Source organism: Ambystoma mexicanum, chromosome 8 (genome assembly GCF_040938575.1).
Source record: "Ambystoma mexicanum isolate Mex_15411 chromosome 8, UKY_AmexF1_1, whole genome shotgun sequence".
Lineage (NCBI taxonomy): Eukaryota > Metazoa > Chordata > Amphibia > Caudata > Ambystomatidae > Ambystoma > Ambystoma mexicanum.
In genome coordinates, this window is record NC_090929.1 from 650,557,911 (window position 1) to 650,581,412 (window position 23,502).

At 42.6% G+C, this 23,502-nt stretch overlaps 1 protein-coding gene across 1 annotated transcript in view; it reads right to left on the reverse strand.

Moving 5' to 3' along the window:
* Positions 1-18,934, reverse strand: part of MRTO4 (MRT4 homolog, ribosome maturation factor) — a 72,786-nt gene extending 53,852 nt beyond the window's left edge. The window contains exon 1 of the mRNA XM_069610396.1: positions 18,506-18,934. Within this exon, the coding sequence (XP_069466497.1) occupies positions 18,506-18,533 (28 nt within the window). The 5' untranslated portion in view covers positions 18,534-18,934. The remainder of the gene's footprint in view (positions 1-18,505) is intronic.
* Between the last annotated feature and the right edge of the window lie 4,568 nt (positions 18,935-23,502).

The window sequence follows — 23,502 nt, forward strand, 5'->3', positions numbered from 1 at the left end:
CCCGTTTTTCATAGAAACCGTTTCTGGCATTTTAAACGGGAATTAGGTCAATTGCAAGTTTTCCAACATCTCATTTGGCAGCAGCATGTTTTAACTTCCACTCATTTTCAAATTGTATGCTTCTTGTTCCATCGCCTTGTAATTGTTAGTGTTTGTGCATTGTTGCTTTAGTGAGAAATCATTTATTTCAAAGTTTTAATCGCATATTCATTATTTGCCATTTCCGAGTATCGTTACATGCTATTGTAAAGGGTTTACCTGCTGCTTTTTTCTATCCACTTAGAATTTGATTAATTGTGGGTTGAGGGAACATGGGGAAACCTTAACTTGGGCGCTCTCTCTCCTAATTCAAAAAGTGCTACTATTCATTTGTGCGGTGTATATGTTCTACTAGAAGGTTAACAAAGTGCATTGCTTACATTTCTATTGTAATTATCACCCCATTGGTGATTGCTGCCCCATATTAAAAATGTTATGATTTTTTAAATTTAAAAATAAATATTGTACTTTCATCAATCGGCCTGGCTCATGGTCCTTTGTGACCCGGGGTATTTGAAAAAGGGGTTGTGATACGAGTTGTATACCATCTCAAATTGAATTAGCATAAAATAAAGAAAAAGGCATCTCAGTTGTGAGCTACATACTAGGTTTGTCATGATCCATAGAACGTGTCCCTTTTTGACTTCCTGGTCCCTGACACAACGGAGCTTGCACTCCTTAGTACTTCCAACATGGAAGTCTAACGTGGAACGCTCTCCACCAGCCTCATCGTCAGACATAGCACATTCTATAAAGAGACCACGCCACTGCGGCCCCGCGCTTCTCAACGCTACCGCTTCTAGTGGCTAGACGTGTGCTCCGTAGTTCGCTGCAACTAATCTCTTGTTTCCTGGTTCCCAGACCCTCGATTTCCCCTTCTTCCTTGCTTCCCGGAACTCGTGTACCGCCTCAGAGTACACCTCCCTCGTTTCCTGGACTTGTAGGAGATTCCAGGTACCTCTGGACGTTGAACGCACGCTGGAACCAGAAGACGCTCGATTGGGGTTGTACAAAAACCGATCCCTACGCAAGACTCTTCCTTCCAAGAATTCCAGCAAACATCGAAGTCAGGTGAAAATGGGGGGGGAAATCTGTGACAAGGCTCAGAACAAGGTGTGTGTCGCCCGATTGAAATCCTTTACAATCTTGTATAATGTTTATACTCGCCCTCTTTTTGATCTATTGGATAATCTTGATGTCAAATATACAAATTATGCTGATGACATATTTCTCCAATTGACAGGTGTTTATTAAGACTACTGCAGGGCCATTAATTACATCTATTCGGTCATACAGGCATGGATGACTTGTGGCGTGCCCCCAGGCTCCCGTTTAGCCCCCACATTGTATAAGGTTTATACTTGCCCTTTGTGGCTTCTAAGGTTAAAACACCGAGTACTTTTGGCATCCGAATTGATGATGAAACAGCACATTACTATCTTCGATCCTCTTGTGCATATTTTCTTTAGCTTATTAGGCAAATTCACCCTTACCTATCGGACCATAACTGTTATTCTAGACCATGCCATTAGTGACTCCATTAGTGACTCCAAGATTGAATATTGTAACAGCCTAATTGCAGGTACTTTACAGTCCAACCTGTCAATGCTTCAGGTTATTCAGAATGATGCTGTGCGAGCTGTTGCTGTTCTTTCGCGCCATGTTCATGTCAGAGCCTAGGCACCTGCCAAATTGGTTGCCTTTTAAGGCACGCATTTCTCATACATCATTGGTTCTTACCTATAAATGTCTGAATGATGTTGACCCTATCTATCCCTCTCATGACATTTCGCGTGGGATTGGTCACCGAATATTGCGTTTGAATGATGATCGCCTTGAGTTGAGCCACTTCAAATTACAGCAGACCTGCAAAACTGTGTTTGATGATGTTTCTCCAGCTATGTGGAATTCTCTGGCAGGCGCTGTATTCCTCATCTGAACAGCTTTAAGCCTTCCTACTTAACCTGTAAATTTCTATGATTTGGTATCACTGCTTGTTTGATTGTGTTTCTGCAGTTGTTTGTCTTTTGTTATTATGAGCACAGTGAGGCCCAGGGGGGTGTTGCACTTTATAAGAAATAAAAAAATATTAAAACCACAGGCACCAACAAAGTAAAAAGACAGACACGCAACCTTCAGCAGAGAAGCAGACAAAATCTCAACAAAGCCTAAAACACCTGGCTACAACCAACAACCCAAACAGCCCCCGTCCATAATGCCTAAAGAAACGTACACAAAAACGACAAGATGTCCTATTCAGTAGGCTGCAGCGTATTAAGTGAAGATGGAACAGACTCAGTCTTCCTCACAGAAACATGGCTGTCGGATGACTACAAATTAGTAGCCCATGAAGTGGTGCTAAATAGCTACAAAGTATTACAAGTAAACAGAAGGCAGCATTGCAGTGGCCCACAAGAACCACTTAAACTTCCCCATCTTTAGCCTCATCTGACATGGAAGACTGCTAATCTCAAGGTCAATGGACAGGCTAACTTCTTTCTAATATATAGACTACACATATAACCCAAACTTCACAGCAAAACTCACAGATGCCATAGCCAGCTTAGAAGTGAAACACAAACATAATCATAGCACGAGATTTCCACATCTGGATTGAGGAAAAGCAAAACAACAAACTCTCCACCAGTGCCCACCTGGAAATGCTGTAGGTCAGGGTTGGCCAATTCCAGGCATCGAGGCCCGGAAACCTGATGGGTTTTCAGAATACCCCTCATTAATATTCATGAGAAAATTTGCGCACACATTTAGAATCACTGTATGCAAATGTATATCAGGAATATTAGACAGACTTACTACCACCACCTGTCGGTACTAATCATCTGGAGCGACCACCACCTGATCGCCTTCACCATCAGAAATCCCTACTTGTGTACCAACCACCAGCACAAAACAACGAAAGAAAAACAAACGAAACTGGGCAAAACAACCTAGAAAACAGAACGAGTGATGGAAAACACAAAACCCAACATCCACAGTTGAACCAAATGATGGCAGACATCCTTGAAGATAATCTGCATACCTAGATCACAAATTCACAAGACAGAAGACCGATTGATATGCAGGAAAACCTTCAAACCAACACAGAAAAATATAACAGTTAAATGGTTCACAGAGAACACGCAAAAAACAACCGAAAGCTTGAAAAAACATGGACATAAAAACCACCTTCAACTAGTCACGGTCAATGTACAAATGACAGATTTGTCTAGACAAAGCAGCTGTGCTAAAAGCCAAAAAAAAACACTAGGCTGAAAATAAATCCAACGAGCAACAAACCCACAAAAGTAAATTTACAAGATCAAGGAAATAAACAATCCAGTCTCATGCGTCAGAAATCCCAAACTGTCGCAAAAGTTATCACAGATCACTTCAGAAGCAAAATAAACAATTCAACAGGCCATAAACACATCCACTGTGAAAAACATCAGCACACCAGATGCAGAAATCCTGATAACAAGTGCAGCACTGAACCACTTTAAACCAATCTCGGAAGAACGCTTCAACAAACTACTAACAATAAGGCCAGACCTCCCAAGGACCCATGCCCATAAAACGTCTACAAACACTCGGGAATGAAACTCCAGGCTTCTACTTCAGAACACTGATGAATATATCACAGACAACCTACAAATCTGCATACATCAAACCACTGACAAATCAAACTGGAAAAACAGAGAACCCAAACTACAGACCAATATGAAACTTACCTTAAACCGCCAAAAATCTACAGCCACATATACAAAGAAATACTCAAACATGTGGTATCAAATGAATTAATGGACCCATCCCAACCTTTAAACAAAATATTAGAGGAATCCGGCATTGGTAACACTGCAATGGATAAAATATTTCATTACATTTTTTAACCGAGCAGCAACTAGAGACACTAACTGCAGCATCCCACAAGGGCCAAGTCGATGCTACAATTCAATATTTACATGACCCCTCATTAATGAAACTCAAAGCACACAAACATACACACTACAACTATGACGACAACACCAAATGAATCATCAAGAGGACAGCCACCAGCAATCCAGATCACTACCTCAACAAGATTACTTGATGACTAATAACCTAAAATTAAATCCAAACAAAACCGAAATAATGATCACCCCACGCAATGACAAGCCACAGGCATCACTCCCTTGGCCACCAGAAATGGGATCGCAACCAGCAACTTCAGCAGTAATAGAAAACCTAGGACTACTGATTTGATAGTGGACTCAGCCTTAAAGCACAGGTCAATGCAATAGTACACAAATGCTTCTTTAAACTAAGCTCCATCAGAGGCATTCTCTTACACCTCACTGGACCTCCATCATCTCATCTCATTGATACAGTCAAGAATAGACTACGCAAACAGACTTTACCTAGCAATGCCCAACTACCTCGTCAAAACACAGAAGCAAGACTACTGCTAAGGCCAAACTGGTGGGAGGATATCACCCCAGCCGTGACAAGTCAACACTGCCGAACAGTCAGGAAATTAATCAATTTCCAAGCACTCTGCATCGCCCAGGGAGCAGAATTCCTGCAATCAAAAATCAACTAGTATCGTGCAAAAAGACCTCTGAGATCAACCAACAACATACTCAGAGAAACTATGAAAAAACAGGATGCAGGGAAAAGCCTTCTCTATGCTCATAGCAAAACGAGGACCCCTTGACATTTCAGAAACTAAAAGAAATTGTTTTTACTCCCACAAATCAGAATAGAGACTGATCCACCAACCAAAAACAGGACAAACTACAATCAAGTTACCTGAAAAACATCAGCCAGACGTTCACCTCACTGCAGTAACAAAATGAACTCAACAAAACCACCTCTAGAAACAACTGAGAACATTGGCAGATTACTCCCTACCTTTCAAAGGACACACCAAGCTAGACCAACTAACCCTGTTAAGTTACACACGTAATAATGCAGAAGAGTTGTACACCTGTGACCCTCAGACCCCCACTGGGAAACAACTTTCAAAAAAACATCTCAAAGCAGACAACCCTTTCTGCCCAAACGCCAGCTCCCACCCTCTTGCCCAATAGCTCATTACCATACTAACACCAAATGGCAATGGACACCGCCAAACAATTTGGGGGTGATTTTAACGGGTCCATTTCGTCGCATGCAAAAGCTGTGACAACGAAACACTCATATTTTGCGACACGCCGAAATGTGCACACATATATACTATTAATGTACTGACTAGACCTATACCCCGACTTCTATACCCATCATCGGAGAGCAAGCCCACAAACAAAAATGGGTAAATCCTGATGAAATCGCGATGCGACAATATCGCAATGGGCAAATTCACAGTAATGGGTGATTTGGCCAAAAGAAAATTCGAATACATCTCCAGTTTTGTCCCCGCCTCCCCCCAGTACCCCGAATGACAAAGGTGCACGGTACAACATAAAGCACCTAGGCCTACAGAAGAATATACCTCCATATCTGATACTCCTACCAACCATTAGGGAATCATACCAAACAGCGGTGGTACCAAAGTTCAATCTAAAAACTGCCAGAGGAGCCAGCTTTCCTGTCCAAGCTGCCATACGATGGGACTCTATTCCCATCCCTCTTAGACAGGAACCCTCATTCCTCACTTTTAAAAGCCAGAATTTAAAAAGTAAATAAATAAAGGTCTGAGCAACATGCCTCATCACTAAGACGCCATCATCATGTTATCCGATCACTGTCCATTTATGTTACTGTTCATCATCTTTTGTTTAGCTAGAATACTGCACATTATCTCCTGTTATCGGACCCACCTGTAAACAGGGTTCCATTTATCGTCTCTACACTTGATTGTAACTTGCCTGCCTTATTATGTATGTAACCTCTAAGTTCTCAATCGCCCAGTTACCTCAGGGTTTGGTGCGCGATATAAATAATAAACAAAAATATCTCCTTATGGCATGCTAGGGTTACTGGCTACCGAGCTGGGTATCCCTTAAAAGAACTGCACAGCAATGCCTGTATATTGCGCACCAACTGCATGACATATCCAGGTACCCCTGGGAGCATATCGAAATTGTTCAAACTGGAATTGTGCGAACGGACCGCAGAGAAAAGTTCACATGGACAAAAAGTCCTAAAAATGCTACCACCAAAAGGTTCGAACCTGGTGGTGGCATTATAGGCAAGTATAAAAATACTGTGTGGTATAGTAAGTGGGTTGTTGCGGGGGACACCCCTGAAGCAAACCCGGAAAGAAAAAAAAATACAGGTTGCAGGGGTGTCCCCCGCAACACACCGCTCACTATACTTAATAGTATAGTGAGCGGGGGAAAACCCTGCAGCCCCCCATTTAAAAAAAAAAACAAAAAAAAAAACCCTGCGGTGCCGGTTCCCGATCACGGAAGTGAAAGAACTGGCGCCGCAGGGACTCAGCGTGAAGAAAAAGGTAAGTAGGGTAAGTTTATTTTGGGGGTGTGTATGTAGGTGTTGGGTTTGTGTGTTCACATGAGAAATGTGTGAACCTTTGGTGGTTCGCACATTTCTCATGCAAACTTTCCGATCCTTCAAACTATGTACCAGAGCCCTTGAGGTATATGGAACATATGTGCCAGCAATGGCATGTTGAGTGGCTCAAGAAAATGTATGCATGGGCTACGATTCCTGGACACAGGCCAACAGGAGGCATCGCCTTGGAATATCATCTCACGAGGGACCCTTCCATTGTCTCTGAAATATACCCAAACGTGCCTGCATGAAGATCCTGCAACAAAGCCAGATTGCATTATCTACAAAGACAAACCGAGTGCCAGCAGTATCCCACCTGGAAAACATTCACCTCCTGTATAAACAAATACCCACAAAAAAAAAAAAAAAAAAATAAAAAATAAAAAAAAAAAAAAAACACACCACATGCCCTTTACTCCTGGCTCTACAGACACCAACAGCTAAGCACAACTCGTGTCTTTTTCCTCTTCTCCCCAAACCAATCAATGCCTACTTTGAAAGCACCTGGAGACCATGCAAATGGAACCACTCCGACATAAATCAACTATTCCACTCTACTACCATTCATCTCTTCACTCTACTACTATGACCACTTTTTGAATTGAAGTGGATGAAACGGACTAAGTGGATGAAACGAGACGGAACAGATGGAGCGGATAGAACGGACGACGAAATGGATATGATAAATGGAACGTATGAAGTCGATAGAACTGATAAAGTGAATAGAACGGATGAAGTGGTTGGAACGGATGAAGTCAATGACAGGAATGAATCGGATAGAACGGATGCAAGTTAATGGAACAGATGAACCGGAAAGACTGCCATGTACCTGTATCCCCAGGTTACCCTATACATCCTGTCGCTTTCGCTATGTACGCTCCCTGTCCTGCTCTCCTGCCTGAACACGAGCTCCACTTGACTGGGGATCCAAAAGTAGCTCTGGTTTCAAGCTTACCAGGCTCCCCTTGGCTATAACCAGGAGCCAACTAGCTACAAGCTCCTGACAATTCCGAACCCTGTAACTACTACTGCAATACCCCACCTTCTTCTCCAGTCACTCTTCTTGCAGTCACCTGATCATTAAGAGCCTTAGAAGAACTTGAATCCTCAAAATCATTGCTCGCAACCTTGAACGCAACTGACAGACGAAAAAGCAGACCAAATCTGGAAATGGATCGCCGAAACAATTAACAGCATCTCCCGGGGAAAAAGAAAACAGGGGCAAGATGGTTTACACACCACCTCAATTCAATGAAAAAAACTAACCAGAAACTAGAACAAGAATGGAGGAAAAACTACGACCGAGACAATCGACAAATTCACCAAAACAAATCCGAGAATACAAACAGGAAAATCTTAAAGCCAAAAAAAAATATATATATATATATACTATGATCACTTGATCACAAAAGCCACTAACACTCAGAAAGAACTATTCAACATCGTAAATGATATGAGAAATCCCCCCTGAATGCAAAAAAAACGCTGGTACCTTCTCAAAAATGATGCAATGATTTTGCAGATCATTTAAGGAATAAAATCACCGACATACACCGGATCATAGAAAGTGACTAATCAACCAGACCGTGATCCATCCCCTACCTATGCCGGAACCACAGAACAGGCAAAAAAGCTTTGCCCAAATGTCAAGAGAAAAAATTGTCAACTTGGTGATAAAAGCAACAAGGCAGGCTCCCCAATGAACTACTGCCCACCAGACATCTGTAAATCAATGCTTACATAGGGCACACCATCAGAATGCTACTTAAACCTCGTCAACCTCTCACTCGCAACAGGGAGAGCACCGCTAACATTTAAATGTGCGTACATCAAACCACTACTCATGTGGAAGACCTCTTAAAATACAGACCGATCTCAAACATTCCCTATCCAGCAAAACTATTAAACGTATGTCTACAAACAAACACTAGAACATGTGGAAAATCACCAACTACTGGACCAGGCACAAGTTAGCTTCAGACCCATGAGGGACAGAGACAGTGCTACTCTCTATATGGGACAACCTAAAGACCAACACAGAATCCAACACAAATTCTGCACTGATACCTCGACATCTCTGCAGCATTTGTGACAGTCAGCCATAACATCTTCATCAAGAGACTGGAAGAAATAGGGATCGCCGACTGGGCGCTGTTCTGGATTAAATCTTCAGTGTCTGAAAGAACAGAAAATGAATGGATAAAACTAGTCAAATCCGTAGAGCAGGGAAAACACCTGTAGAGTACCACAAGGATCCTCACTATCCCCGCTCTTGTTCAACATCTATATGACACCAATAATCAAACCCATCAAAAGACACAGCTTCACCTGCCACAACTATGCAGATGACACCCAAATAATATACAAAATTGGCAAAGAACAAGAGGAGAACACAACGCGAATAGACTGCCTCAAATAACTCCACCACAACCTCAAAATCAATCCGGGCAAGACAGAAATCATGATTACATCCAACAACCAAGGAAGCAACCAGTATACCCCAGGGCTCACTGAACTGAGAACAGCACCCACACCATCCAAAGTTGTAAAAAACCTGAGAACCCTAATAGACAACGAGCCAACCCTAGAACCGTAAGTAAATGTAATAATCAAGAAATACTTCTTCCATCTACACGCGAACAAAATGATTCTAGCATTCTTCTCCTTCATGTACAAAAACACTGGCCATCATCTCACTCATCCTGTCCAGGATAGGCTATGCCAACAGCTTATAACTCGGAATGTCGTGTAATTTTTTTTAGAAACTGCAACTTATACAGAACGCAGCGGCCAGACTTCTCAAACTCTCACTAAGGGACCGCATCACTCCGGCACAAAAGATGCTAAATTGCCTTCAAAACAATGTGCATAACACACCAAGCAGTCCACGGCCTAGGAGCGGAATTCACACAAAAGAAAATCACCAAATACCAGCCAACTAGAACACTCAGATCATGCGACAACATCCACCTAGAACTGAAACCATACACAAGGAAAGAACTTGGCGGATCAGCATTCTCTTCTCTTGCTTAGCCTTAACACTTTGGAACTCCTTCCTTCCCCCCCAAACTACGAAGGACCATCTAAAAATACAGTGAACTTCTAAAAACCTAGCTCTTCAACTCAGAACAGGATGAAACCGAATGAACACCCCCCCACACCTCATGAAATTAACACAACCGAAAAAGACGAGTAGGCTGGACCAGAGTGAAGTGCAGGAAGTAGAGAAGCATCTGAATGGGAAGGAGGCCAAGGTGTACCTGTCCTCAAAGGCTCATACCAGAAACAGGGGAGAGAATTGGGCTCTACTTAATTGAACCTCAGATAGAGGGCCTTAGATTAAAGTGGAGAGGGGTGTCCCCGACTGAGAACTAATGGACCGCCAAATTTGGGCATCTTGTCACTCACTGCTGTATCTCAATCGTAGGTTTGATTATTTGTATAGCGCCTATATACAATGTGTTTCAAAGCACTTCAAGGAGGGAGGGAACATGGGGAAAATACAGTTACATTCTTACAGGTCCTTGAAACAAATCAGAATGTGAGAATAACTATCATAGTACAAGTGCATGGAATGGAACAATAAGTAAGGGGGAGGAGGGGAGTAAAATAGGAGACAATACTAGCAGTAACATTACTATGTCTGGTGACAATTGTTGCAGTGCAAGAGTGACGAGAGGAGAGGGAGGAAGGGAGACGGGGGAACGGAGAGAAGAGGAACAAAACAAGTGACTATCTTAAAGGGTCAGCGACTGGTCAGATATTGCTGGGAGGAAGAGGGAGGAGAAAGACAAGGGGAGAAAGGGGAGGGGCAGACAAGCTGTTATCAAAGGTCAGGCAATAATGATGAGAGTAAGTGCTAAGATAAATGAAAGGTGAAAGGGGTTCGGGGGGGAGGAGGGAAAGAAAGCTGTCAGAAGGACTTGGGGGGGGGGGGGGCAGAAGGGGCAGCCAGGTGGGCATGGGGGCAAGTGTGGGGACACAGGAGGACAAGGGGCCAGTGGGGGCACACAGGAGGACAAGGGGGTGTCACAAAGTTCACTGTTATGTCCCAATTTGGGCATTTCACCATACATTGAGGTACCTCAAAATTAGGCGTTTTATCTTTTGCTGCTGTCTTGGATCTGGGTGTCACTGCGGATTACCCAGAAATGCTAGAGATCAAAATGTCAGAGGGAGAAAAAAAACTGAGTTTTTTGAAAATAACTCGGTTTTGGCTCCCCCTACCCCTTTACTTACCTTCTATTGGCACACAGTCAAGTGTGCCGCCGCCTTCGAAATCCCCCCTGCGACGCTGGTTCCCTTCACACTAATGGAAGGGAACTGGCGCTGCAGGGTCCTGTCATTGTTTTTTTCAAGTTTGATTTTTTTAAAATAACTTTACTAGTCCCCTGCTTTCCATTTTATGAAAGTGGGAGACACCCCTGCAACGCCCAAGGCCTGTAATGTTGATCAAGGCGAGCACCCCTGCATTCCTTGATCAAAATGTTTCCCTTTTTTTTCCCCTTCATATGCCATATACAGCACTTTCTCTTGATCGTTATTTTTCTTTGTACATTTGTACGGATTCCTGTCACTGCATTTGCTGTTGAGCCCCAAACAAAAGTCTGGGGTGTGCAAAAGACTGGAGAGCAGAGAGGCGAACCGTCAGAATAGGAGGGAGACTTGGTGTGCCCTTGCCTACAGAGGGTCAAACGTGAGGCGGGGGAGGGAGCTGGCAACAAGAGCACCAAATGGCAGAAAAAAAAAGATATCAGATTCATTGGTTTGAAACAGGAAAAGCTTGGCAGGAGAGGTGGAAATCTCGAGATGGCACTACAACAATCAGAAGCCAGACTTATCTGTCATTTTCAAGCCCTGAAATTTGGTTTGAACACCGATATGAAATGTACTGTTTTCTTTGAGCCTATCAAATGTACAATGGGGAATTAATTACAATTTCGCCATATTACTTAGTATAAACAGCACATGGGTTATGGAGACACACATCCACATACGGGACATGAGATAGGACATCACATTATTCACACACAAAATTATGCATCAGTGCACATTTATTCGATAGTATGACCGTGCATAAAAGGCTGAAAGAAGGCACCATTTAAAATGTATACCATTTGAACACGCGAGGATGAAGAAAGTGCAATGACCGCTGGCACCTGGGTTATATACATCATATCCCAGCTACCATACATTATTCCCTTAAAAACTGGGGGCAAACCCATTTAGTTACAAATATAGGCATACGAGCAATTGTGCAGTGCCAACATACTCAGATGAGTGTTAAATCACTCAATGTGCAAATCCGGTCTAAATAGTGGGAGAAACATGTTCAAAGTTTAATTACTGTTCACATAATATTTGCCATTGATTCACAACATTGCTAGCCTTCAACTCCAATCGGAATTACAAACATAACAGTAAAACTTGTGTTACCAGTATGTTGTATACAAGTTCTCTCAAAAGATGGCCGACAGGACCATGGCAACAAAGAAAAGACCACGTTGTTGCCATGACGCCTGCCGACATAACCAACTTCGAGGTCACTCATAAGCAGAGACTTGGAGTGAATGCAGGTTGATCCATAAGACTTGGGAGTCAAGACCACCACGGTAAGCGTTCTACATTCAATTGAATGTGTTCTCACTAGGACAAGAACGTTCGCCGCAAACTACGACGGCATGATTGAACGTGTATGATAAAAGTAACGCGTGTATGCGGTTAAATACGAAAATATCAGCTAGCCTGCACAATGTCTGTAACAGGCCTAAAAGCATTTCTAACAATGCGGCAACAGCATCAGGCCCTTAAAGAGGATCGCGCATTTCTTACAACGCACAAACGAGCACACGCGCGGAGGTGTTTAGCTACGAAGATAAACAAACAGCCGGCACTATGACGGTGATTTGACCTAATGCAAATGCATTAACGCAGCAAGAGCGCTAGCCCCGTAAAGAAGAGCACGCAAGGTTAACCATTCATAAGAGCTTGTAAAAGTTCATGCAATTTCCATAAGGGAAATGAGCATGCACAAAATGCCGCCAATTAATCCTACCATACTAGTAATAAATCATGTATAGCAATGGGTAAATAGAACTATTTCTTTCTTCAGGGATTTAACCCGGTTACTACGTTTAGAACAGATGGCAATATATCCAGCACACGTTATCAAGTAAACAGGTAACCCCTTTATATTAAAAGAGTGAATGGTGTTTTATTTGCGTTTTTTGCATCTTTGGGTTTAGTCATTGGTACCCTGTGTCGTCGTTGACACACAATTCATAGTCAAGCAGATATAATAGAGGCATTACCCAAATTGATTGTTTACAATTGTTCGAATGAACAATTGACCGAATTTAAAGGGTCACAATTGACCTTTTCACAATCTACCACATATATAAAAGTATTTGAAACAATGAGCAGTTAAATATAATATTTCTCATGTATCATTTTTTCTTTTTTTCTGTGCTCATCTTTTACCACATGTATCCTCCCCTTCACCCATCCCTTGTCATCTGTCTTTCAACAAATTTGAGATATTAACAATATTTATGTTGACATAATGCTGAATGCAATGTTCATTGATATTATTTTTACACTGATCATTTATGATGTTATTGCATAACGTATCGTGTTTAATTGGTCACTTACCTAACAGCCCAGGTTTGAAAAAGGTACTATTGTGTTGCCGAAACACGTGTTACCATGAAGGGCTAACATTAACTTTGTTAATAAACCTTAACTTTGGAGATACCATATGACCAAATCTGGCGCATTTGTACGAAGGAGAGTTCCAACACTATATAATTTCATTTTAGAGGTGGGGGTGTGTACCTCTATCTCTCCTGCAAAATGCGACATCCATTAATATTACGAGAATTTAACATTAAGGTCGCAGGATGTGAAAGTCGGTGGCAAACCACCCCCATTTTTCTTGGGGGAGGGAGATGGGTCGGACCTAGTTTGGACCACTGACATGAGAGCCTTGGAGGAATACACGCGGAGAGGAGCACATCCAGATATTGGAACGTATGGAGTGCAGGGCACAGGAAGTGCACACACTCTGGAGGAACCCGTGGGGGTGGTGGTTGCTGAGCTAGGAGGGAAGGGAGGGGCGGCACTTGGTCTGAACGCAGGGGGTGGAAAGATACTACCCTTGGATAGCCCAGTGAGGACCAAGTGATCTGCACATAACATAGGAGTCATAAGTGTAGCGGACCAGAATATATGACAGGAGGGGGACACGGGCAACAGTCAATCAAAACAAGGGGTAGGATAGGGTACCGCCACTAACCAACAACACTAAAAAAAAAAAAACCTCAAAGATTTTTATTTTTTAAACTCAGCCTTCTGCATACACCTCTCAAACGCTCAACTAAACAACCACATATCTACAGCACACCAAACCACTCACACTTCACACGCTGCAACGACGAAACAAACCACACAGTCTCGCACAACAGTACAAGACGGCAACTAACCAAAAAAACACCTACACTCAGCAAACAGTGTAAGCCAAACTGAAGCTGCCAACAGAACATCACAGCTCCCTTGCTCGTTCTCTCCCTCAGTCCTACTAACTTAGAATCCCTTACCCTCTTACCTTACAGATCCGCCAGAGTACTAAGGGACCATGCAGGTGGTGACAGTGCACGGTTTAAAAAACCTTTAACATAAACTCTATTAATCTGTCTCACACCATTCAAACTCACTTACAGACAAGTACGACTCTTTCTCTCACCAACAAACACCTCACCTTGCAGACTGTTTCAGCAATTCTTTTTCTTGCTCTTTTTCACTGTCCTCCCTCAGTCTGCCTCCATGAACTCACCTGAATAACAGCTTCATGCACTCCCTTTAATCCTCTCACTAACCTCTCCATTGGCTTCCTCCCTCACCTGGTTCCCAGGGTAAACCGCTGGTGTCCTTTTGCTCCCCTTGGATGAGTTACAGGTGAGTCAAGACTTAAGCACCGTCCCTTTCCAACATGAGGGTCCACCAGGTCTCAGCATTGGCCTTTTAACATCAATCAGAGGCGGTGTTCCAGTTCATGTGCGGGCTTTCTGGTATTGTGAAGATGCCGGATTGGAAACATGACCACCACACAGCCCTAGAACAGGTAACAAAATTGTCCTTGTGTGGGAGCGCATTGCACTGATGGCCTGGGTGTTCCGCAGTCTGAAGCTGGATGATGTCCGTTTGCATGGGCAGCTGTAATTGTTGTTGCAGTGAATGGATCGTTACAGCACCTGGGGCTGTCTCTCTGTCAGTTGAACTGTTTGCTCGTTCTTCTCTGTGCTTGTGTCTTTTTCAATGTGCATTTTTGATGAGACCTCAATCAGTTCATGGCGTGGATTCAGAGGCGGACCAGCCCCCGCATGGGGCGCTAGAGAGAGCCTACATAACGGGCTGTCCCCTCTGGCCACCACCTTCTGGGGGGTGGTCAAACTCTACTCTTCCTCCCCAGTGTAGGTGGAAGTGGCGCACTCCAGGGCATGTTCCTGGGGGACGCATATAAGGAGGGAGATGCTGGGAGTAGGTCCCTTTTTCCAGCAGCTCCTGCACTCAATTTTTTCCTACAGATGATGCACTATGGGTGATCAGCCATTCATTCTCTCTCCGAGCAATGCTCTCATCGGCATCTCACCAAACAATGCATAAAACCGGACCTCAATATCTTCAAGAAAATCTAAAACCCCATCATCCTCCACGTACCTTAAGATCAAGCTCTGCCGGCCTCCTAGTCATACCAAAAACTAACTCATTCACGTTAGGTGGACCATCATTCTCAGCCCTGGCCCCCGCTCTATGGAACGCACTTCCACCCCACATCCGACTCACCGAGGATCTCATGTCATTCCGCAAACTACTGAAAACATGGCTCTTCCCCCAAAATCGACTTGACTCAAACTAGATAACAGCAACTCAATTACCTTAGCCCAAAGCCGCTATATCATAAATAACAATCCAGCATCATGATCCGAGTGAGAAATCGAAAACTAATAAGCGCTAACGTAAATGTAAACAGATAAACTGAATAGAACGAATGAAGTGGAAAGTAGTGAATTAGTTGAAATTAAGGAAATGGATGAAATAAACGAAACGGATGAAAGTAATGAAGTGGACGATAGGAATAATTTGGATGAAAGCAGTGAAGTAGCTGAAATTAAGGAAATGGATGTAATGGATGAAATAAATGAAAGGGATGAGAAAACTGAAGTGGACGAAAGGATGTTAACGACAAGTACATGATACGGACGCAGTGCACGGAATAGATAAAGTGCATGGAACGGATTGATGGCATGGAATGAACGAAATAGATGAGTCAAGTGCATGAGATGGTTGTAGTGCATGGGACGTAGGTAGAACGGATAAAGTGGGTGGAAGGGATGAAGAGTGTAGAATGGATGATAAATATAGAGCGGATGAAGAGTGTGGAACAGATGGAGTGTGGAGCGGAGCGGATGACATGAGAGGAAAGGACGAAGAGTGTGCGTAGCGGGTGGAGCGGATGAAGTGCACGGAAAGGATGAAGAGTGTGCAGAGCGTGTAGAACGGATGAAGCGTGTGGAGCGGATGACTTGTGAGGAAAGGACGAAGCATGCGGAAGGGATGAAATGTGTCAACGGATGACGCCAATAGAACAGCTGAAATGGGCGGAATGGATGAAGTGGGTGGAACGGATGAGGTTGATAGAATAGATGATGTGGGTGGAACGGACGAACCGGGGGGGCGGATGAAGTGGATGGAACAGGTGTACAGATCATATAGAGTACATGGAACACTCCCCTTTTAGGGCCTTATGCCAACAAACTCCTTGTCAGTGCTCCAAAGTGTCCCACTGGTAGTAACCAGTGTTTTACTGGTAGTAACCAGAAGCGTAGTCAGCTTGAGCCTTTGGCAGATAGGTGGCACGGTTCACCCTTACCTGATTGTAATGTGTGGCTGGGACCGTCCCATTTTTATGGTGTGCTCCAAAAAAACCTGACCTTGTATATTGCAAATAACCTTACAAAAGTTGTATTTTATTGCATGATGTGTTTGTGATATACTGGCCAAAGGAGGTGGCGGTGACCAATGGGGATCTCCCCGCTATGTCAGTTGCATTTGGTGTAGCGGGAAGTGGTGTGCTGAGAAGTGATGTCATTTACGCTAATTGACTACAAAGTTTAGTAGGGTGCAATTGTGGACCAATCTCGGAGATAAAGTCTAATTTCTCAAGATAAACCTAAATTCCTTAAAAGGGTGGACAACCATTACGTATTGCGTGGGACTGTCAAAATGTAATAAGTTGTAGCCTACAAAACCTGTTTGAGGTAAAGTTCTGCCTTTGCTTCTCTTTTGCAAAATTAGCTATGCAAAGCCTTCCCAGTGTTTGTAGCTCAGACTTTTCCATGTAACATTTCAAAAACAGGGCCACACAGCAGCTCCCCAGGGTCTTGCTTTGTGTCAGTGAAGCATGACAATGGGAGGGAGCATAGGTAGATGGCCTAAACTCAGCAATATGGGGTACCTTGAGATGGACTAATGCACCCCAAGAGTTTCGAATGGCGTACTTAATAATAAATGGTAGGGGCATATAAAACTGTAGGCTTTTTGAAATGACAACCGCCAGCTAACCTTACCAGGCATTACATTTTCTTGAGCCGTGTCTAAATGTTAGCTTATACATTTACATTTTTTTTTATTCAAAAGACATTTGTTTAGGCACACATTACTTTGCATGAGCTGCTACTACTGTAGTCTTCCATTCGGGATAGGAGGAAACCAAAGCTGAAACCATTTCCCTGACATGTTTCTGTCATTTATGTTTATTATGTGATTTGTCTACGTTTCAAGAAGGAATATCTATAAAACTAGGTATTATAAGTTATTGAATCTCAACGCTTAACAGATATTCACATGAACTAAAGCTGGCAAGATATGCAAGTAATCAAGTGCTTAAACCAGAAATTGGGCCCAAATCCTGGTTTCACCACTTTAAGGGTTTAGCACCCTTTCGGTCTTCAGATAGGTTGGACTTAAGCTCCCGTCAGCCCCAGTCAGTACAGTGAACGCACTGGGAGCTGCAGTCCAAAACATATGGTGAGCCACAGGGGTCAGACCCCTTACTTCACCCAAGTGTGCGATATCGGACAACCATTTCTCACCGAGTCTTACCTGACAAAATTGGGAGCCTCTAGTAATTATTCAGTTTCGCTATTTAAAATAAAAACCTCACGGTTTACTGAATTATACAGAGTTGCTCCGTACAGATTAGTGACAACTCCTATATTGCACACCACAAAGTTATGGGTCTCTTGGCAACTTCTTTTAATGTCACTACTTGTAATTTCCTTTTGTGCAATATCGTTTAAGGTGTCAATACTTATACAAATTGGGAGGTGAAAGGCAGCTACAGGTCTCATGCAGCATAGGGCTTCAGAAATCCCAGGACATCGAAAAATCCAGTAGGTCAGTAGCCTTCATGCACAACAGACAAATACAGTTTTATTTTGCGTGTGCTGTCCGGGTTTTAAAATGCCCTTTATATTACAAAGCAAGGAGGATACGTGGAGAAAAGAGGGGCGCGAATGAAACAGCGTGAAAAGAAACACACCAGACTTCTTCCGATGTGCCCCTGTGTCTATAGGTAAGCATTCGGAACGGTAGCCAGCTTACTTCACAGTACACCAGAAAACGATTCAAGTTCTGCCTCCAGTTCATCTTGACAACATAGGGAATAGCATTTTAATAAAATATTATTGTACAGTCTAGGTGATATGAGCAGTAATTTATGTTAGAGCACCATGACCATTAATTAATATAACATAACTAGTTGACAATTCTCAGTTTGTGGCACATTCAAAAGTGCCGAGGTATGGGGTTTCTTGGTAGGGCATGTGATGCGGAGAGGAGTTCGTCTGAGTTTGATTAACGTGACTGCTGGACCTTATGATAAACTCTTAGAACCTATTAAAAACCAGTATGCCCTCACCCTTCTTGTCTCGCCTGGACTTCGGCATTGCGCTGCTCGCGAAGGGACGCTAATTCTTCAACTTGAATTCAGGCTCCGCTCTTCGTTCTTCCCCACCTTTTACTAAAGCTCACTTTGCCGAAGTCACAAGTACGCACGCTGCTGCGCTAGGACCCCGCTCACGAAGACTACAGGGAAATCAGGGTGCCCTGTGAGCGCCTGAGAGCAAGCCCGCAGAACCCTCCTAAAGAACTAGAGCGCTCCTATGATAATGTGCAGCCAGGTGGCCAAACGAAGTCATTTCCGGCCGCCATACTACAAGCTAAATAGATGTGTTATGATTACATTTCCCACATAGCAAAACGCTGCAGAAACCAAGCGAAGTATGTACGCCGTAACCGTACAATCAAGGAAACAGTTGTGGCCCAAAAAAACGTGGCCTTTTGTTTTCTGTGTTGTGTCACTGGCATCCTAGATGCGAGGGACGGGGAAGGACACGTCATGGCGCATAGGTCATGACATGTGCGTAAGAGGAGGCGGAAGGAGCACGAGCCCAGTCAGTGTCTAAGACTAAGTATACGAACGTGTTCAGATTCCTTATTGCGTTGCAGCCGAGGCGGGGCTCGTCACTCTCGTCACGTTGGCCACTAGACGGGTGAACGCCACCTAACCCCGACGACCCAGTGAAAAGGGGTTGGGGGAAACAAAAAAAAATACAGACTCCGGTAGCGCCACGCTGGACACGTGCGGCACCAATGCAGATCAGAGACAAATAGGATGAGGATTCAACAAGTGAACCCTCCCATCCCCTGCACACTTTCAGATGTTTGGACAAAGTCCACTACTGTATTTTGATGTTAATACAAAGAAAATGTAAACCAGGAAACTCAGTTGTGTGCTTTTAGGGTAAAATGTATATCTTGAATATCAAATGCATATTATTTCAAAAGGAGAAACATTACAAATTCAAGAAGCAAACAGTGCAACAATAGGTCACAACACATTTGAGGAGATAGTGGAATCCAATTCATGTGGTGACGGGTTTCGAGGATACTTTCCTCTTCTTCATATGGCCAAAATTGAATTCTTAATGCAAAAAAGAGAAAAAGGGGAGAACATTTGTACACGTATTTTACCTTAGAATAGTTCATATTATTCATACTGCACATTTCGATGTCATCTGTTAGCAAAATCAGTGTCATTGTTTGAATATAAGCATACTGAAGTAAATGCAATCAACCCTGTATCCACAGGGCACATTCATTCATGTTTCAATTCTGGGTGATGTGGGGAGGTTCAAACCGACGATTCGATAACTGTGGGAAGGCTAGTAACTCAAAGTGTTTAAAAGAAGAAAGTTTGGTATAAGAAACCATACGAGGAACAATATAGAAGAATACATCTGAGTAAAGTGAATTACCAGAGAGCAGTGTGTTCAAGAACACCGGGTACAAATAGGATCGTGGATAGTGAATCAGGCAATGTGTAGACCCTCCGCGGGTAAGTTAAATCACTACAGTCAAAGGAGACGCAGACATATAAAAACATGTAAGTCTAAAGAACACGGAATTAAATGATCATTCAACAATTAGCACTTGTTAGAATATTATACCTGTGAAAAGCGCAGGAAAAAGGTAGCAAATGGGAAAAACCCAATATTCAAAGAACGTGAAAGTCAGATGGTCTCGGGATCATTCACGCGTAAAACTATGCAATTCTGATCAGCGATCAACATAGATAGGCACAAAACTCTAGAAAATATAATGACAGACATCGAAGATATAAATGAACAGCATGTACTTAATCAATACTATCCGAATCTAGGATAATAGCTGGCCAGTAAAATACCCTAAAGTTTTTGCATTGAAGCTACAATGCGCAGACTGTCATGCACAACGGGCTGACAACGCAGATTCTCGGATGTGCGGCTCAGAAAGTGTCAATCAGAATGAAAAGTGGCTTGGGCGTCAAGAGGCTAAATGCAATTGTTCACGGCAAGCCCAAGTATACGAGTGGAAGTCTGTAAAAGATGAGGCGAAAAATTAACCCGGCTCAGTTCATAAGGCAAAGTAGTATCCCAGGAGGATAGAAGATAAACTGCTGTAAGCGCTTACCTGCATGGGGGGAGACAGTTCAGAACGACTGCTGCCGCCTGTCAACGCGTCCTACCAATGCAACTATGGAAACGGCGCGAGTTCTAAGGGATCTTGTTTACGGGCATGGAAATGGAAAAGGGACTGATAAAGTCACCTCAAAGGTCGGCCATCTTAGAATGGACTATGTGATCAATGGTTGAACCTTCAATGATTAACTAAAACGTAACAAAAAGTGATATTGTATGGATATAATAAGAATAGGGCAGAAGGGGTCTAAAAGGATGGTCCACAAAGGTGTGACCTAAGTAAAATTCAAATAGCGATGTACAAAATACTACAGAGTGAGGGAAAAACTACCCAATAAAGATAAGGATAGTTGAGGATGTGTCACTGTAATACGGAACGTCGGAATGAAAGGAACTTCACCCACCAGAACCCCAATGAGAGGGTATTTTAATAGCTCACAAGGCTAATCTGCATAATATCTGACTTAAAGATTTACAAAATAGATACGATTTTAGTACATGGAATACCATATGAAGTATAACACAAAGAATTCTTTGTATATATGCATATATACATTCAGTTCAACCTTTGGTAGAGCATATATCAAAGGGATATCAAGGAAATCATACAAATCATTACAAAATTCAATCAAATGTTACTTAGTAACAGGTACAATTTCCAAAAAGAATGAAGTCAGCATGGTTTGGTCATTACAAAAATCATCACGCTAGTACTGAAGGTCTAATATTCCCTGTTCAGAGGAAACAGTTTAGGGTAAAGTCTGTTGAATGGCTATTACTTAACAACCCAGAGATTCAGGGCAACCCACAATTTGTTTTGGAGTTGCTCAACCTTATCCTATTCAAGAGTTATTTCAGGTCTCAGGGCAAATACTTCTTGCAGACCTCCGGGACCTCGATGGGATCATTGATGGCACCTGTCTATGCAAATACATTTATGTTTCAGTTTGAAAGCCAAAATGTCTTGGAACACCCCACATGGTCCCTTTACATCCTGACATGGGAGAGATTCATAGATGACATTTTCGGTTTATGGTGTGATACACATGAAGAATTGGACCTATTTTTTGAATACATCAACTCAGTGCACCCTCGAATCAAGTTCACCATGGAAATCGGTAACCCATACCTTCCCTTCTTGGATGTTAATTTGAGAATTAGTAACAACGTAGTTACAACATCCATATACCACAAACCAACAGACGCAAATAATCTGTTGCACTACTCTAGCTTCCATCCTAGAGCTATGCTTCAAAGCTTACCATACAGCCAAATCTTAAGACTCAAGAGGATTATTTCCGATCCAGAAATTCTAACACAAGAATGTAACAACCTTGTGAATACATTTCAGAACAGAGGTTACCCTCCAGATGTTTTAGAAGTTGCTAAAAACAGAGCGTCAGAGATTACACGCACCGATTTGTTAAAAACAAAACCCAGTGGAAAGGACACCCCATTGTTATTCATATCGAAATTCTCAAGACAGAGTTTTCAGATCTCAAGGAGTATAAAGAAACATTGGAACATCCTTCATAATGACCAGACTCTACTGAAACTATTCCCGACCCCACCGATGATGTGTTACAAAAGGGGCAGAAATATCAGAGATAAATTAGTAAAGGCAGAGAAAATACCTAAGGACAAGCAACTTTTTTTAACTACCAAAAAGTTAGGCACCTTCCCTTGTTTGGGATGCACACACTGTAACAACGTTATTAAAGGTGATGTGGTAACCCACCCGAGAACTGGACAAAAAATTAAACTTAGAGATTACTCCACCTGTTTATCATCAGTTGTGATATACTTGCTGAAATGTCCCTGTGGAAAGGTGTATATTGGCCAGACAAAAAGACCCATAAAATTAAGATTAACAGAACACAAATCAAATATACGATGTAAGAACCAATACTCACCAGTAGCCCGGCACTTTAATTCCGAGAAACATTCTATTGCCCAAATCAAATTTCAGATACTTGAAGTCGTCAAACACCCGACAAGGGGCACTGATTTTCAAACCCTTCTACTACAGAGAGAGGCCTATTGGATTGACAGAATGGGCTCCCTACAACCTTGCGGCCTTAATGAAGACTTTACCCTAAACTGTTTCCTGTGAACAGGGAATATTAGACCTTCAGTACTAGCATGATGATTTTTGTAATGACCAAACCATGCTGAGTTCATTCTTTTTGGAAATTTTACCTGTTAATAAGTAACATTTGATTGAATTGTGTATTGATTTGTATGGTTTCCTTGATATCCCTTTGATATATGCTCTACCAAAGGTTGAACTGAATGTATATATGCATATATACAAAGAATTCTTTGTGTTATACTTCATATGGTATTCCATGTACTAAAATCGTGTCTATTTTGTCAATCTTTAAGTCAGATATTATGCAGATTAGCCTTGTGAGCTATTAAAATACCCTCTCATTGGGTTTCTGGTGGGTGAAGTTCCTTTCATTCCGACGTACCGTATTACAGTGACACATCCTCACCTATCCTTATCTTTATTGGGTAGTTTTCCCCTCACTCTGTAGTATTTTCTACATCGCTATTTGAATTGTACTTAGGTCACACCTTCCTGGACCATCCTTTCAGACCCCTTCTACCCTATTCTTATTATATCCATACAATATCACTTTTTGTTACGTTTTAGTTAATCATTGAAGGTTCAACCATTGATCACATAGTCCATTCTAAGATGGCCGACCTTTGAGGTGACTTTATCAGTCCCTTTTCTATTTCCATGCCCATAAACAAGATCCCTTAGAACTCGCGCCGTTTCCGTAGTTGCATTGGTAGGACGCGTTGACCGGCGGCAGCAGTCGTTCTGAACTGTCTCCCCCCATGCAGGTAAGCGCTTACAGCAGTTTATCTTCTATCCTCCTGGGAT